The sequence below is a fragment of the Capra hircus genome, chromosome 19, assembly GCF_001704415.2.
Source record: "Capra hircus breed San Clemente chromosome 19, ASM170441v1, whole genome shotgun sequence".
Lineage (NCBI taxonomy): Eukaryota > Metazoa > Chordata > Mammalia > Artiodactyla > Bovidae > Capra > Capra hircus.
The window spans coordinates 14,757,820-14,772,120 of NC_030826.1; the positions used below are offsets into that span (position 1 = coordinate 14,757,820).

Consider the following 14,301-nt stretch of genomic DNA (forward strand, 5'->3'; position numbering starts at 1 on the left):
TAACTGATGACAGAAGGGAGAAAGGAAAGCTTCTCAAATAATAGAATTTTTCCTCAATTTTGGAAGAGGATTAGAGTTCACCAGTTAGAGAAGGGAGTAAAGGCTGTCTAGGTAGAATAACTTCAGGACCAAGAAAGCCCAATGGTATAAATCCAACAGAAACGAAATCAAACATGATTTATTAAGGGAACCACACGATTTTCCCACAAGATCTCACTTGGTAGAAGAAGTAGAAAGGAATAGACATTCCCCAAATTGGGAAAGGTAAACTATGTCATTGTAAAATAGCTTGGATTTTACCTTGAAGGTGATGGAGAACATGAAAATTGTGGAAGGAATTTTTTTTTTTTCAGGTAACTTACTGAATCACATTGTCTTTTAGAAAGATAAATGAAGTGTGGAGGGTAGATTCCAATTCAGAAACAGTAGGATGCTAAGTAGTCCAGATTAGAGATGATGATGACAGTGGAAATGACAGGAGAGGGTAGATTCAAGAGACCTTTAGATTGTAGGGTTGACGGAATTTGATCTTATAAACATGAAAGAAAAAGGAAAAAATAGTTCAGTGAATGAATGTAACATTTCACAAAAATAAGAAACCTGCAGAAAATTCACAAATATGTGGTTTGTAGTTCTAAGTACTTTCCCAAGTACCAAACCACTGTTCATAACTCATCAACTGCTTCTAACCTTAGACTTGTAAATCCTCCTTTGGAAATGAAATCACCGTTGCAGTCCATCTGGGGAGAAGTGATATTGTGGGTTGCAAATGGTGGTGATTACTGTGGTATCCCCCATGATATAATGGAAGTTTCCCACACCCAGTTACTTATATTAAAGATAGTGGAGTGGCAAGTACTGGAAGTGTCTTGTTTGGCTCTTGCCATATGAGGTTAATAACCACTGTTTTCTGAACAGGCTTGTTTCTGGTGCAGGAGATGTCAAACTCACCAAAGATGGCAATGTGCTGCTCCATGAGATGGTGAGCTGATGTTGCTGACTTAATAAACCTTGATAAGTCATAACTGAGGACATAGTACAATTTGTATGTCTTTAAACAAAGGCCGTCAGCTAAATACTGCTGTCATGAGATATGTTTGTTGGATTCAACCTTAGGGGGAAAAAAAGTCTTTTGACTGGTTTCAAATCTTACACATAATAGCTTAGGGATACTTCCAAATTAGTTACATTTTTTAAAGGCACTGCAGTATGTTCTTTGTAATCATGGGGAAAAAAATTCCTTGCAATTTTAGTAAATATATTCATCTTCAAGATTGAAGGATTTAATCTTATTTTGGAAATGTCATTGCATTCTGAAGCAAAGATGCTTTTATAAAATGTTCAAACCTCATTAGTTCTTGGTTTTTAACTTCGTTTTGACATTTATTATGTATGATAATACAGAACTTGTGAACTAATAGAATGAAGCTTATTTAACTTCTTAATTTTACTTTTGACCCTTATGTTAGCTTGCTTGTGGTGGACTCTTTCTTTCTCTCATTCTTTCTCTTTTGTAATCTGCTTACTTTTTTCAGCAAATTCAACACCCAACAGCTTCCTTGATAGCAAAAGTAGCGACAGCCCAGGATGACATTACAGGAGATGGTACTACTTCAAATGTTCTAATCATTGGAGAGTTACTAAAACAAGCTGATCTTTATATTTCTGAGGTATTAGAATTTCATAGAATGCACATTCATGTGGTATTTTATTTTTGAATAGAACGTTATTTATTTTTTGTTAGTAAAATGGTTTAATTTTAGACTGCAGTAATTAATTTTTATCGAGATACTTTTGGACAGTTATGAATAGAAATAACAATGAGCCTTTTTGCCAAAATAATGCCTTTTTATTGAAATGATATACCTAACCTTAACCCTAAAAAATAAAGTATTTGAGATACATAAAAGTTAAAAAATTAGCCATGTACCCATGACTAATGGCCTAAGAAAGAAAATATCACTGATAAGGCTGAAACCAAATTATGGACCTTTTAAAAAAATAACTAGAGGAAAATTATTGAAGCTTATCCACATTGTGAATTTACCTACCTTTCTAATTTTAGTTCCCTTTGTAAATAGTCTATTGTAGCCAGATGCCTTCATTCACTGGCCTGTGAAATAATTACATAGATTTCTACCTCCGTGCCTTTGTTCAATTTGTCTTGTCTTTTTTTTTTTTTTTGGTATTATTTACCTGTCTTTTCTAGTTAAGTAGTTGAATTTCTGCTCTTTATAGGACCATTTTAGCAAAGCGTAATCTGGTCAAAGTGCTCAAAGGATCACTTCTTTGTGTTTCATTTAGTATTGGGAATTGTCTATTAATTCAGTGCATACAACTTATCTTAGGATGCTTTTGGCTGTAAGCAGTAGAAACTTGACTAAAAGTCACTTAAACAGTAAAAAATTTTCTCCCATAGCAAAAAATAGAGCAATAAAGCAGGCTTCTAGGGTTCATTGATTAAAAATTTACCAAGTCATCAATTGCCCAGGTCCCTTCTGTCTCAGCTCTTGCACTTATGATGCTGTTTCATCCTGGGCTTACTTCCATCCTGAGTGAAAGACTGTCAGAAGAGATCAGGCGCCCTGCTTCCCTTACTGATCCTCAGCAGGAGAGGACAAGAGAAAACAATTGTCATGAACTAAAAGTCCTTCCTTTATACGATTGGGCCAACATTGGTCTTATGTCCATCCTAAACCAATGACAGTTTTTGGGAAATTGACTTAATCTAAAGGTAATCAGGAAGAACTCTCTGCAGGTAATAGGCCTGGGCTGAATCTTCAGGATAAGAAGGAGTGAGCCTGATGAAAGAGTGACAGATGAGGAGAATGGCATCCAGGCAGAAGGGACAGCATGAGCAGAGGCACAGAAAAGAGAAACAGCTGCAAGCAGTTTGGCGTTGGTGGAGTTTAAAGTGATGCAGACAGTAGTGAATAGGCACTTAATATTAACCAAGAAGAATATTCATATTAACATATTAATGAGTTAATTAATGGTCAGATGGGCATTTCAGATATTTAGGGGACAGTTTAAGAGAGTCAAGACTGATGTTTTTCCTAGTAGTCCAGGTGAGAAGTTGTGAGGTCCTAGGCTGAAGAAATGTTTTGAAAATGATTAGTAACACAGGCTCTGGCATCAGGTCTTGTGGGTTTAAATCCTGACTCTGGCTCTTACTAGGCTGGTGATCTAAGCCTTTAAGTCTAAATTTCCTCATCTGTGAAACAGGAGTAATATCAGCACCCAGTTCATAGTGTTGAGGGGACTGAAATAATACGTGTAAAGTCCTTAGAACAGTGCCTGGTACAAATGCTCAATAAATGTCAACTTTTGAAGTTACTGTAGGACTGATGTAAATGAATGGAGGATGGGAATAAATTAGAACTAGTTCCAGCCTTCAATAAGTTTATGTATTTCTTTCCACAATAAGCAATAGTGTTTTTTCAAAAAAATTTTTGTTATAATGTCAGACCTATAGAAAATTTGCAAGAATACTTCAAAGGGTAACATTTCTCTCTTGTTCATAAATATATATATATGTTATATATATATATACCATATATTTATATAGTAATATACATATTTTTTCTAATGGTATAAGAATAAGTTCCAGACATGGTGATCTAAATATTTCAGTGTATCTTAAAACCATGGAATTCTCATATATAACCACAGTATAGTGATCAAAACAGGACATTAATATAAACACACTGATACAGTACTATTACCTGATCTGCAGGTTTTGTTCAAATTTCATCACTTATCCCAATACTGTCCTTTATAGCAGAAGAAAATTTAGGCTCATGCTTCATATTCAGTTGTCATATAGCTTTAGTCTTCTTTAAGCTGGAATAGTTCCTAAGCCATCTGTTGTGTTTCATGACATTGCTGACATAGCTACTTTTAGATTATAGGCTGTTTTTTTTTTTTTTTGAAGAAAGTCCCTCAGTTTGGATCTGTCTGTTTCCTCATGATCAGATTCAGGTTATGAACTCTTGGCAGGAATGCCATGGAAGTGCTCTTGAGGTCTTAATGCAATCTATCAGGAGGCACATAGTGTGTGTGTGTTCCATGCTATGGTGTCAGCTTTGAACTTTTCGTGAAAGTGCTGCCTATCTGTCATTTTTCTCCAAACTGTGCCGGTTCTTTTCCTCTGCATTACAGGGAGTCTTGTGCTCATTTGGAAGAGTACCACACAACAATGTGTTATAGTTTTCAAAAATAAGAATAACTTTTGTAGTTTTTTGTACTGTCATATAATATAAACAATTTTTCTGTAAGTTTGAGATTGTTTTAAATATGAAGCACCGAAAGAGTACTTTTATAAATTACATACCTACACTTATATTTAGTGGCATTGATGTGGGTAATTACTTTTTTTGGACAATCCTATTAATAGGAAAGGATTGTTACTTTTACTTTGTGTAACTTACTTTATAGTTTTATTTTGTTGTATTAGGGCCTGCACCCTAGAATAATAGCTGAAGGCTTTGAAATTGCAAAAAGAAAGGCACTTGAAGTTTTGGAACAAGTTAAAATTAAAAAAGAGATGAAAAGAGAAATCCTTTTAGATGTGGCTAGAACATCTCTACAAACTAAGGTTCATCCTCAACTGGCTGATGTGTTAACAGAGGTATGTAGTTAAACCTTTGCAGAATGAGTGCAGACTAACACATGGTGACACATGTATCTTTTTCTTTTTTTGTATCTTTTTCTTTTTCTTATAAGATAATCAACTATTCGTGTGTGCTTGTGTGTGTGTGCGTGTGCGTGTGTGTGCGCGCGCACGTGTGTGTGTATGCATGTGCGTGCGCTCAGTTGTGTCCTACTCTTTGTGACACCATGGACTCTGCTTCTCTGCCCATGGAGTTTTCCAGGCAAGAATACTGGAGTGGGTTGCCATTTCCTCCTCCAGGGGATCTTCCCAGCCCAGGGATGGAACCTGCATCTCTTGTGTCTCCTGCATTGGTAGGTAGATTCTTTACCACTGTGCCACCTGGGAAGCCCCCAGTAAACTATGACATGTGGTTCTTTTGAACATACAATAAAATATAGAAGATGGACATTTATTTATAGGCTTATTTATAGAATAGATTTGATTGGTGAGAATAGTATGTGTAATTTTTCAAAAGTGTCATATTAAACCTTCTGTTAAAAAAGTTGGGCTTGGCTGCCTGTGGATCACCTTCTCTGGACACCATTGGAGTTATATACTGGTTTCCTAAAGCTAGAGGTCCATATTTATTATGCGAGGTTGGGGACATAGTTTTGACAGTATACCTTGTAATTGAGATTACCACTTTAATGAACATGAGGGAGTTGATAGATAATATTCAAATCTTAGAAATGTATACTTGTTTACTTATAAAGGTATAATATATAAATATAATATCAGGACAAAGTTGGGGATTCTGGGGATTCTGGGAAGGTTTTTTTTATTAGATACCTATAGTTTGATGATGTTATCATTGTTCCTCTGCTTTACCGTTTTTGAAACTTGAGTGTGTTAGTGTATCAGGAATGAAGAGATCATAAGACATTGACATATAAATCAGAATTGTATCTTACTAATTTACTTTGAGAAATACAAATACCAAATAGACTGAAACATCTGAGTTCTTTCTACTCAGTTCTTCTGTCAGTTGAGTCGCTCAGTCGTGTCCGACTCTTTGCAACCCCGTGCACTGTAGCGCAATAGGCTTCTCTGTCCATCACCAACTCCTGAAGCTTGCTCAGACTTAAGTCTATCGAGTAAGTGGTGCCATCCGACCATCTCATCCTCTGTCATCCCCTTCTCCTTCTGCCCTCAATCTTTCCCAGCATCAGGGTCTTTTCCGATGAGTCAGGTCTTTGCGTCAGGTGGCCAAAGTATTGGAGTTTCAGCTTTAGCATCAGTCCTTTCAATGCATATTCAGGACCGATTTCCTTCAGAATGGACTGGTTGGATCTCCTTGCAGTCCAAGGGACTCTCAAGAGTCTTCTCCAACACCACAGTTCAAAAGCATCATTCTTCGGTGCTCAGCTTTCCTTTATAATCCAACTCTCACATCCATACATAACTACTGGAAAAACCGTAGCTTTGACTAGATGGACCTTTGTTGGCAAAGTAGTGTCTTTGCTTTTTAATATGCTGTCTAGGTTGGTCATAGCTTTTCATCCAAGGAGCAGTGTCTTTTAATTTCATGGCTGCAGTCACCATCTGCCATGATTTTGGAGCTCCCAAAAATAAAGTCTGTCACTGTTTCCACTGTTTCCCCATCTATTTGCCATGAAGTAAGGGGCCAGATGCCATGATCTTAGTTTTCTGAATGTTGAGTTTTAAGCCTACTTTTTCACTTTCCTCTTTCGCTTTCAACAAGAGACTTTTTAGTTCTTCACTTTTCTGCCATAAAGGTGGTGTCATCTGCATATATGAGGTTATTGATATTCCTCCAGGCAGCCTTGATTCCAGCTTGTGCTTCACCTAGCCTGGCATTTCGCATCATGTATTCTGCATATAAGTTAAATAAGCAGGATAACAATATACAACGTTGACATACTTCTTTCCCAATTTGGAACCAGTCTGTTGTTCATGTCCAGTTCTAACTGTTGCTTCTTGACCTGCATACAGATTTCTCAGGAGGCAGGTCAGGTGGTCTGGTATTCCCATCTCTTGAAGAATTTTCCACAGTTTGTTGTGATCCACACAAAGGCTTTGGCCTAGTCAATAAAGCAGAAGTAGATGTTTTTCTGGAGCTCTCTTGCTTTTTCGATGATCCTGCGGATGTTGGCAATTGGATCTCTGGTTCCTCTGCCTTTTCTAAATCCAGCTTGAACATTTGGAAGTTCATGGTTCACGTACTGCTGAAGCCTGGCTTGGAGAATTTTGCGCATTACTTTGCTAGCGTGTGAGATGAGTGCAACTGTGTGGTAGTTTGAACATTCTTTGGCATTGCCTTTCTTTGGGATTGGAATGAAAACTGACCTTTTCCAGTCCTGTGGCCACTGCTGAGTTTTCCAGATTTGCTGGCATATTGAATGCAGCACTTTCACAGCATCATCTTTTTGGATTTGAAATAACTCAAGTGGAATTCCATCCCCTCCACTAGCTTTGTTTGTAGTGATGCTTCCTAAGGCCCAGTTGACTTTGCATTCCAGGGTGTCTGGCTCCAGGTGAGTGATCACACCATCGTGATTATCTGGGTCATGAAGATCTTTTTTGTACAGTTCTTCTGTGTATTCTTGCCATCTCTTCTTAATATCTTCTGCTTCTGTTAGGTCCATATCATTTCTGTTCTTTATTGTGTCCATCTTTGGGTGAAATGTCCCTTGGTATCTCTAATTTTCTTGAAGAGATCTCTAGTCTTTCCCATTCTGTTGTTTTCCTCTATTTCTTTGTATTGATCATTGAGGAAGGCTTTCTTATCTCTCCTTGCTATTCCTTGGAACTCTGCATTCAAATGGGTATATCTTTCCTTTTCTCCTTTGCCTTTTGCTTCTCTTCTTTTCTCAGCTATTTGTAAGGCCTCCCCAGACAGCCCTTTGCCTTATTGCGTTTGTTCTCCTTGGGGATGGTCTTGATCACTGCCTCGTATACAGTGTCATGAACCTCCATCCATGGTTCCTCAGGCACCTTGTCTATCAGATCTAATCTCTTGAATCTGTCTGCCACTTCCACTGTAAGGGATTTGATTTAGGCCATACCTGAATGGTCTAGTGGTTTTCCCCACTTTCTTCAATTTTAAGTCTGAATGTGGCAATAAGGAGTTCACCTGAGCCACAGTCAGCTCCTGGTCTTGTTTTTGCTGACTGTATAGATCATCTCCATCTTTGGCTGCAAAGAATATAATCAGTCTGATTTCAGAACTGACCCTCTGATGATGTCCATGTGTAGAGTCTTCTCTTGTGTTGTTGGAAGAGGGTGTTTGCTATGACCAGTGTGTTCTCTTGGCAAAACCCTGTCAGCCTTTGCCCTACTTCAGTTTGTACTCCAAGGGCAAATTTGCCTGTTAGTCCAGGTGTTTCTTGACTTCCTACTTTTGCATTCCAGTCCCCTATAATGAAAAGGACATCTTTTTTGGGTGTTAGTTCTAGAAGATCTTATAGGTCTTCATAGAACCATTCAACTTCAGCCTCTTCAGCGTTACTAGTTGGGGCATAGACTTGGGTTACTGTGATATTGAGTGATTTGCCTGGAAGCGAACAAGATCATCCTGTTGTTTTTGAGATTGCATCCAAGTACTGCATTTTGGACTCTTTCATTGACTATGAGGGCTACTCCCTTTCTTCTAAGGGATTCTTGCCCACAGTAGTAGATATAATGGTCCTCTGAGTTAAATTCACCCATTCCAGTTCATTTTAGTTCGCTGATTCGTAAAATGTTGACATCTCCTGTTTGACGAGTTCCAATTTGCTTCGATTCATGGACTTAACATTCCAGATTCCTATGCAATATCATTCTTTACAGCATCAGACTTTACTTCCATCGCCAGTCACATCCACAACTGAGTATTGTTTTCACTTTGGCTCTGTCTCTTCATTCTTTCTGGAGTTATTTCTCCACTAATCTCCAGTAGCATATTGGACATCTGTCTACCTGGGGAGTTCATCTTTCAGTGTCATACCTTTTTGCTTTTTCATACTGTTCATGGGGTTCTCAAGGCAAGAATACTGAAGTGATTTGCCATTCCCTTCTCCAGTGGACCATGTTTTGTCAGAACTCTCCACTATGACCCATCCGTCTTGGTTGGCCCTATATGGTATGGCTCATACTTCATTGAGTTAGACAAGGCTGTTGTCCATGTGATCAGTTTGGTTAGTTTTCTGTGATTGTGGTTTTCATTCTGTCTGCCCTCTGATGGAGAAGGGTAAGAGGCTTATGGAAGCTTTCTGGTGGAACAGACCTACAGAGGGGGAAACTGGGGCTTGTTCTTATGGGCGGGGCTGTGCTCAGTAAATCTTTAATCCAGTTTTCTTTTGATGGGCAGGGCTGTGTTCCCTCACTGTTGCTTACCAATAAGAAAACTGACTGGGGAAATCAAACTAAGAAATTAAGGCATTTTCTTGCTAAGCAGAGTCTATATAAAGACTGCTATATTTTCTGCTGATAGATTACATATATCACTTGGCCCAGCATCCTCCAGCTATCTAATTAGGGCCCCCATTCTCTTTTGGAGCTATAAAAACACTGTATACTCTCACCTTCCAGTGCTTTATCATTATTCCTCATTAGGCATCAAACCCCTAAATCATATTCCCTCAGTAAACTTTTCGAAAATACAGATTTTTTCCCCTTTATTTATATTTTAGGATGGTTATACTATTGCACTTAATTTCTTTAGTCAGTTATTTTCATATTACTTCCTGAGTTAAGCTATAGGCTGTGTTGTGTTGTGCTTCTCAAATTTCATACCCCTGGGGATATTTGGCAGAATAAATGAGACATATCTTTCTGGAGTGTCAATTTTACTTTACAATTTTGAGAAAAAGCATTATTTTCACATTAAAACAAATGTGCAAAACAATGCTGTAAATCAACTATACTCCAGTAAAAATTAAAAACAAAAAACAAATGTATATATTGTGGCATGACAGGGAAAAATTTCATGGTAAAAGAGAAGACTTAAAAATTTCATGTTGTTAGAGTGAGCAAATTTGACCTCTTTCCTTAGATTACATTTCCTTCTTTTCCACTAAGGTGTCCTTTGGTGGAAAAGTCTGAGTAGTGTTGGTATAGAAGGCTTGGCAGTTAAAGACACCTCTGATTTCTAGTCCTGACTCCACTACTACCTGTTAGACTTTGTTTTAAGACCATAATTCTTAAAGGGTTTGGACCTGATAATCTCTGAAGTTCATGTAGGCTCTAAAATATCCATTGGCATTGGTTATCATTAGAGTCCCTGCTGCTGCTGCTAAGTCGCTTCAGGCGTGTCTGACTCTGTGCGACCCCATAGACGGCAGCCCACCAGTCTCCCCCATCCCTGGGATTCTCCAGGCAAAAACACTGGAGTGGGTTGCCATTTCCTTCTCCAATGCATGAAAGTGAGAAGTGAAAATGAAGTCGCTCAGTTGTGTCCGGCTCCTCCATCCATGGGATTTTCCAGGCAAGAGTACTGGAGTAGGGTGCCATCGCCTTCTCCAAGTGTCCCTGAGAAAGTGGTATTTTTTTGACTTGCCCTGTGTTTTGGAGCCTGAAGCATTTTATCTGCTTAGTCTAGTGATCAATTACTAGGGCCAGTGGTTTCTTTCAGTAGACCAAATAGTTTACTGTTGTAATTCATTTCTCTTTCAGGCTGTTGTGGATTCTGTTTTGGCAATTAGGAGACCGAATTATCCTATTGATCTCTTCATGGTAGAAATCATGGAGATGAAGTATAAATCGGAAACAGATACAAAGTAAGTGACATAAACTTTGACAGTGCATAGAGTCTAGAATACTTGATTATCTGCAGATATTCTGTCATTAATTTCATTAGTTACTTTTATTCAACATCTTTCCATTTGCTTAGAATATATTAATTGGATACTTAACCAGCAACCATTCACTTGTTTTAGGTGCTAGGAATGAAGAGTAAACCAGTTTCTTTAAGAAGCTTACATTTCCAATTGAAAGAGATAGTGAGCACATTATGCTAATAAGTGCTGTAAAGAGGCTAGAGCAGTTGTGTGTGTGAGCATGTGTGTGATTTTAGGATAGTCAAGGAAGAACATTGTGATGAGAAAGTAAACTAAATATCTAAAGCAGTCTTTGAAGAAATTAGGGTGATAGCCGTGTGAATATCTGGAAAAAGAGTGCTCTAAGCAGAGGGGATAACAGTGGAAAATGTCCCAAGGTAGGTGTGTTTTGAGGTGTTCTAGCGTGCCTGGGTCATAGGAAGAGAAAAAAAGGAGAAGATGAGGTCAGAGAGGTAAGATGGTCAACATTGTCCAAGTATGTATGTAGTATGTACTCAGAGTGAATAGCACCTTGTTGATTTTGGACTTAACTTATTTTAAATATTCTATTCTGGAATAGTCTAAACACATAGAAAAATAGAGTAGAATAGTGAATGAACTCCCACATATCTGTCACTCATCTTTATCAATTTTCAACATATGGTTTGTCTTATTTTTACCTTATATGCACCCTTCTCTTTCTTTCTATACTTCTCTTTCCTTTATTTTGTCCCAAATTTGGATTATTTTGAAGCCAATTCAGATGTTGTATTTTATCTGTAAATACTTTATTTTCAATATATGTGTGGGTGTCTTTACGTATTTATAGAAGTTCTGTTTGGTTTGTCCTTTAATCTGCCTTTTCATTTTGTATGGTTTCCTGTTCCATGCAGATCTTTTCAAACTTACTTTTCACTTCTTTAAACAGAGTTCATGTTTAATATTACAATGTTTAAAGTTTTGTCTTTTCTATTCCTGTTGTTTACTGTATTTTGTTGGTCCTCACTCATTGTGCTTTGTTTCCAATGTGTGCCATTGATTGTGCTGAAAAAAGTATTTGTAGAAATAAGAGACCTAGGCTGAAGCTGCCTTTGTACAAAGAGGATTTGAGTTTGCTGCTGCAAGAAGCCCAGAGACTGCTTTAAACTAAAGCCACAGCTTGAGGTTTTTATTGAATATCCAGTTGTTGCGAATTCTAACTACAAGTTCACATGAGGGCTGCTGGTTTATACCCTGAGTATGTAGACTTTTAAGTTCACTTAATGTGAAAAGAGTCTTCTACAATACTCTCTACTTTGGGTAATCCTTGAGCTTTTAATTCTTTCCCCCTCTCATTATAAGATCAAAGTTCAGATATGCTTGAATTGTGAGATGGCTTTAGGGTGAGTACCTGCAGTTTTCTAGTTACCCTCCGGAGTTTCTATTTTGTTTTCTGTTTTGGAAAGAAAACTTTTGTGGCTCTGTATGTTTTGTGGCTCTCCAGTGTTTTTAAGGGTGGTTGTTGTTTTTAATCCAGCATTTTTAGTTGTTTTTGGTAGTAAAGTTGGTCCAAATTACTATTGCTGAGGGCAAGAAGTTCTTGGTTTGTATTTCAGAAGAATCTCAGTGGTGGTTCTGTGGCAAGGACACTGTGGAGCAGGGAGTGTGGTGCAAAGGCAGAGGCAGGAGATCTGTTAGGAACCTGTTGTGATACAGGTGAGAGATGGAGAAAGGTTTGCATCAGGGTGCACTTAGGAAGAGGGAGCCCCAGGATTTGTTGATGGTTCCACATAGAATGTGACAGAAGCAGAGGATTCAAGGGTGTCTCTTGGGTTTTGAATGAGCAGCTGGAAAAGCAGAGATGCCATTTCTTGGGAAGGAGCAGGTGTGAGGCAATAATCAAGAGCTTGGTTTGGGGACTGTTATGTGTTAGGTGCCTATTAGATGTCAATGTGGAGATGCTGAATAGGGATTTGGGGGGAGGTGTCAGGAATTCAGGTTAGAGGTCTGGACCGGAAATATATATTTGGCAGTCATTGGTGTATGGATGACTGAAAGCTCTGAGAGTTAATTAGACCATCTGGAAAGTGATAAAGGTAGAGAAAAGAGGAAGTTTAAAGGTTGAGCCCTGAAAACTGCAGTGTTAGAAACTGAGAAGATGAGGAGGACTGAACAAGGAGACTGAAAAAGGGTGGTCAGTGAGAAAGGCGGAAAGCCAGGAAAGAGCAGTGTTCCAGGAGCTGAGAGGATTAAGGGTTTCAAGAAGGTGAGAGTAACCTGCTGTTGACAGCTTGAGCAAGTTGCGAACTAATTGGCCATTAGATTTGGAGAATGTTTAAGGGGTGAGTGTGAGAGTCAGATTGATGTGGGCTCAAGAGAGAATGGTTAGGAGAGAAGTGAGGATGCAAACACCGACAACTCAGAGGAGTTAGCTCTAACGGGGAGCAGAGAAGTGGGGCAGTAGCTTGAATGGAACATGGGAATGGGGTCGAAGGGGAATAATTTTTTGTTTTAAAGATGAGAATTACTATGGCAAGTGTGTACCCTGATGAGGATGCTCGTGGAGGCAGGAACAGTTGATGCAGGGGAAGAGGGGACAGTTGCAGGAGCCAAGAGGGGAAATGGAATTCAGTCCACAGGTCAGGGAGTCGACCTTAGGGAGGAGGGAGCATGGGCATTTAATTTCTGTTCCTAGGAGCTTGAGGTTCAAGTGCTGGTAGAGGTCGTGATGGGACAGAGTGTTTATTTTCCCAAGAAAAGTCATTTGCTGAGGGTGAGAGGCAGTAGAAGAGTGAAGGAGACTTGAAGAGTGAAGAATACTGAACATGTAGTTTCTTTCTCTCTTCCTAAATAAAATGTCTTCACATTCAGTTAGGAGTTGGAGTAATCCAGTTAGAGGAAAATTTTGTAAACTTCCCTATAATTATGTTCAGCTATTTAAAAAATCACTTCTTTACATTAATGAATAACAAATATTGGTTATAAAAGATTCATAAGTAGAAATGCATTTCCTAGTTGGGTGTAAATGAATTTTTGAAAGTTACAGAAATATTTGCTCTTGAAAGGTCATTTGGAAAACAGGAAAAAAGCCCCCCGCTCCCCCCCGCCCCCCATCAATTATCTCTGTTCCTACCACCCAAGCATAATCCTACTCTTAGTTTTCTTCTGTTTTTCCTTTTCAATGCCAAGGTGCTTATTAATAGTGATAATCATACTTTATAGGTAATTTGTCATTCTCTGCTTATAAATATAGCTACCCCTGTAAATATTTTTTTCATGTTATTACATGGTTTTCATGACTAGCCCATAGTCAAGTCATTGTCTGCTGAACAATGTCCTATTGTTGGACATTTAGGTTAACAGTTTTTAGTTTTTCCATATAATTAGTTTGAACAAATATTCCTTAGAAACTCATTGTGTGTCTCCCTTTCATTACTTGATCAGCTGTGTCACATGTTTGAGACACATAATTTAAAGAATAATTCTGGATTGACTTTTCATTGTCACTTCACAGTCACACTGTGTTAAACTAGGTTCTCTTTTCTAATTTTATTAATTATGTGTTGGGTTTAAAGCTGGTATAAGGCAATAGTGTGTAACAATTGCTATGGCAGTTCTGTTACCATTTTAAGAGTATAATTTTAATTTCATACTAGATTTAGAGTGTATATTCAAAATAAGAAACAGTGCATATTTTTACTAGGTTGATCAAAGGGTTAGTTCTGGATCATGGTGCCCGTCATCCAGATATGAAGAAACGAGTAGATGATGCATTTATCCTTACCTGTAATGTATCACTAGAATATGAAAAAACGTAAGTGTCCCAGTTACTCTTTGTATTCTTTGAAAATTTTTTTTTCTAAAACTGTTTTTTAACCCCCATTTTTACCTACCAAATGTTTACTATAAACC

General features: G+C 38.1%; 1 protein-coding gene across 2 annotated transcripts in view; it reads left to right on the forward strand.

Moving 5' to 3' along the window:
- CCT6B (chaperonin containing TCP1 subunit 6B) overlaps positions 1 to 14,301 on the forward strand; it is a 35,235-nt gene that overhangs the window by 1,153 nt on the left and 19,781 nt on the right. Inside the window, exons 2-6 of one of the 2 annotated variants that reach the window (XM_005693210.3) lie at positions 919 to 982; positions 1,536 to 1,670; positions 4,457 to 4,630; positions 10,268 to 10,371; positions 14,093 to 14,203. In XM_005693210.3, coding sequence (XP_005693267.1) covers positions 919 to 982; positions 1,536 to 1,670; positions 4,457 to 4,630; positions 10,268 to 10,371; positions 14,093 to 14,203 — 588 coding nt within the window. The remainder of the gene's footprint in view (positions 1 to 918; positions 983 to 1,535; positions 1,671 to 4,456; positions 4,631 to 10,267; positions 10,372 to 14,092; positions 14,204 to 14,301) is intronic. The other variant, XM_005693212.3, reaches the window with a different exon arrangement.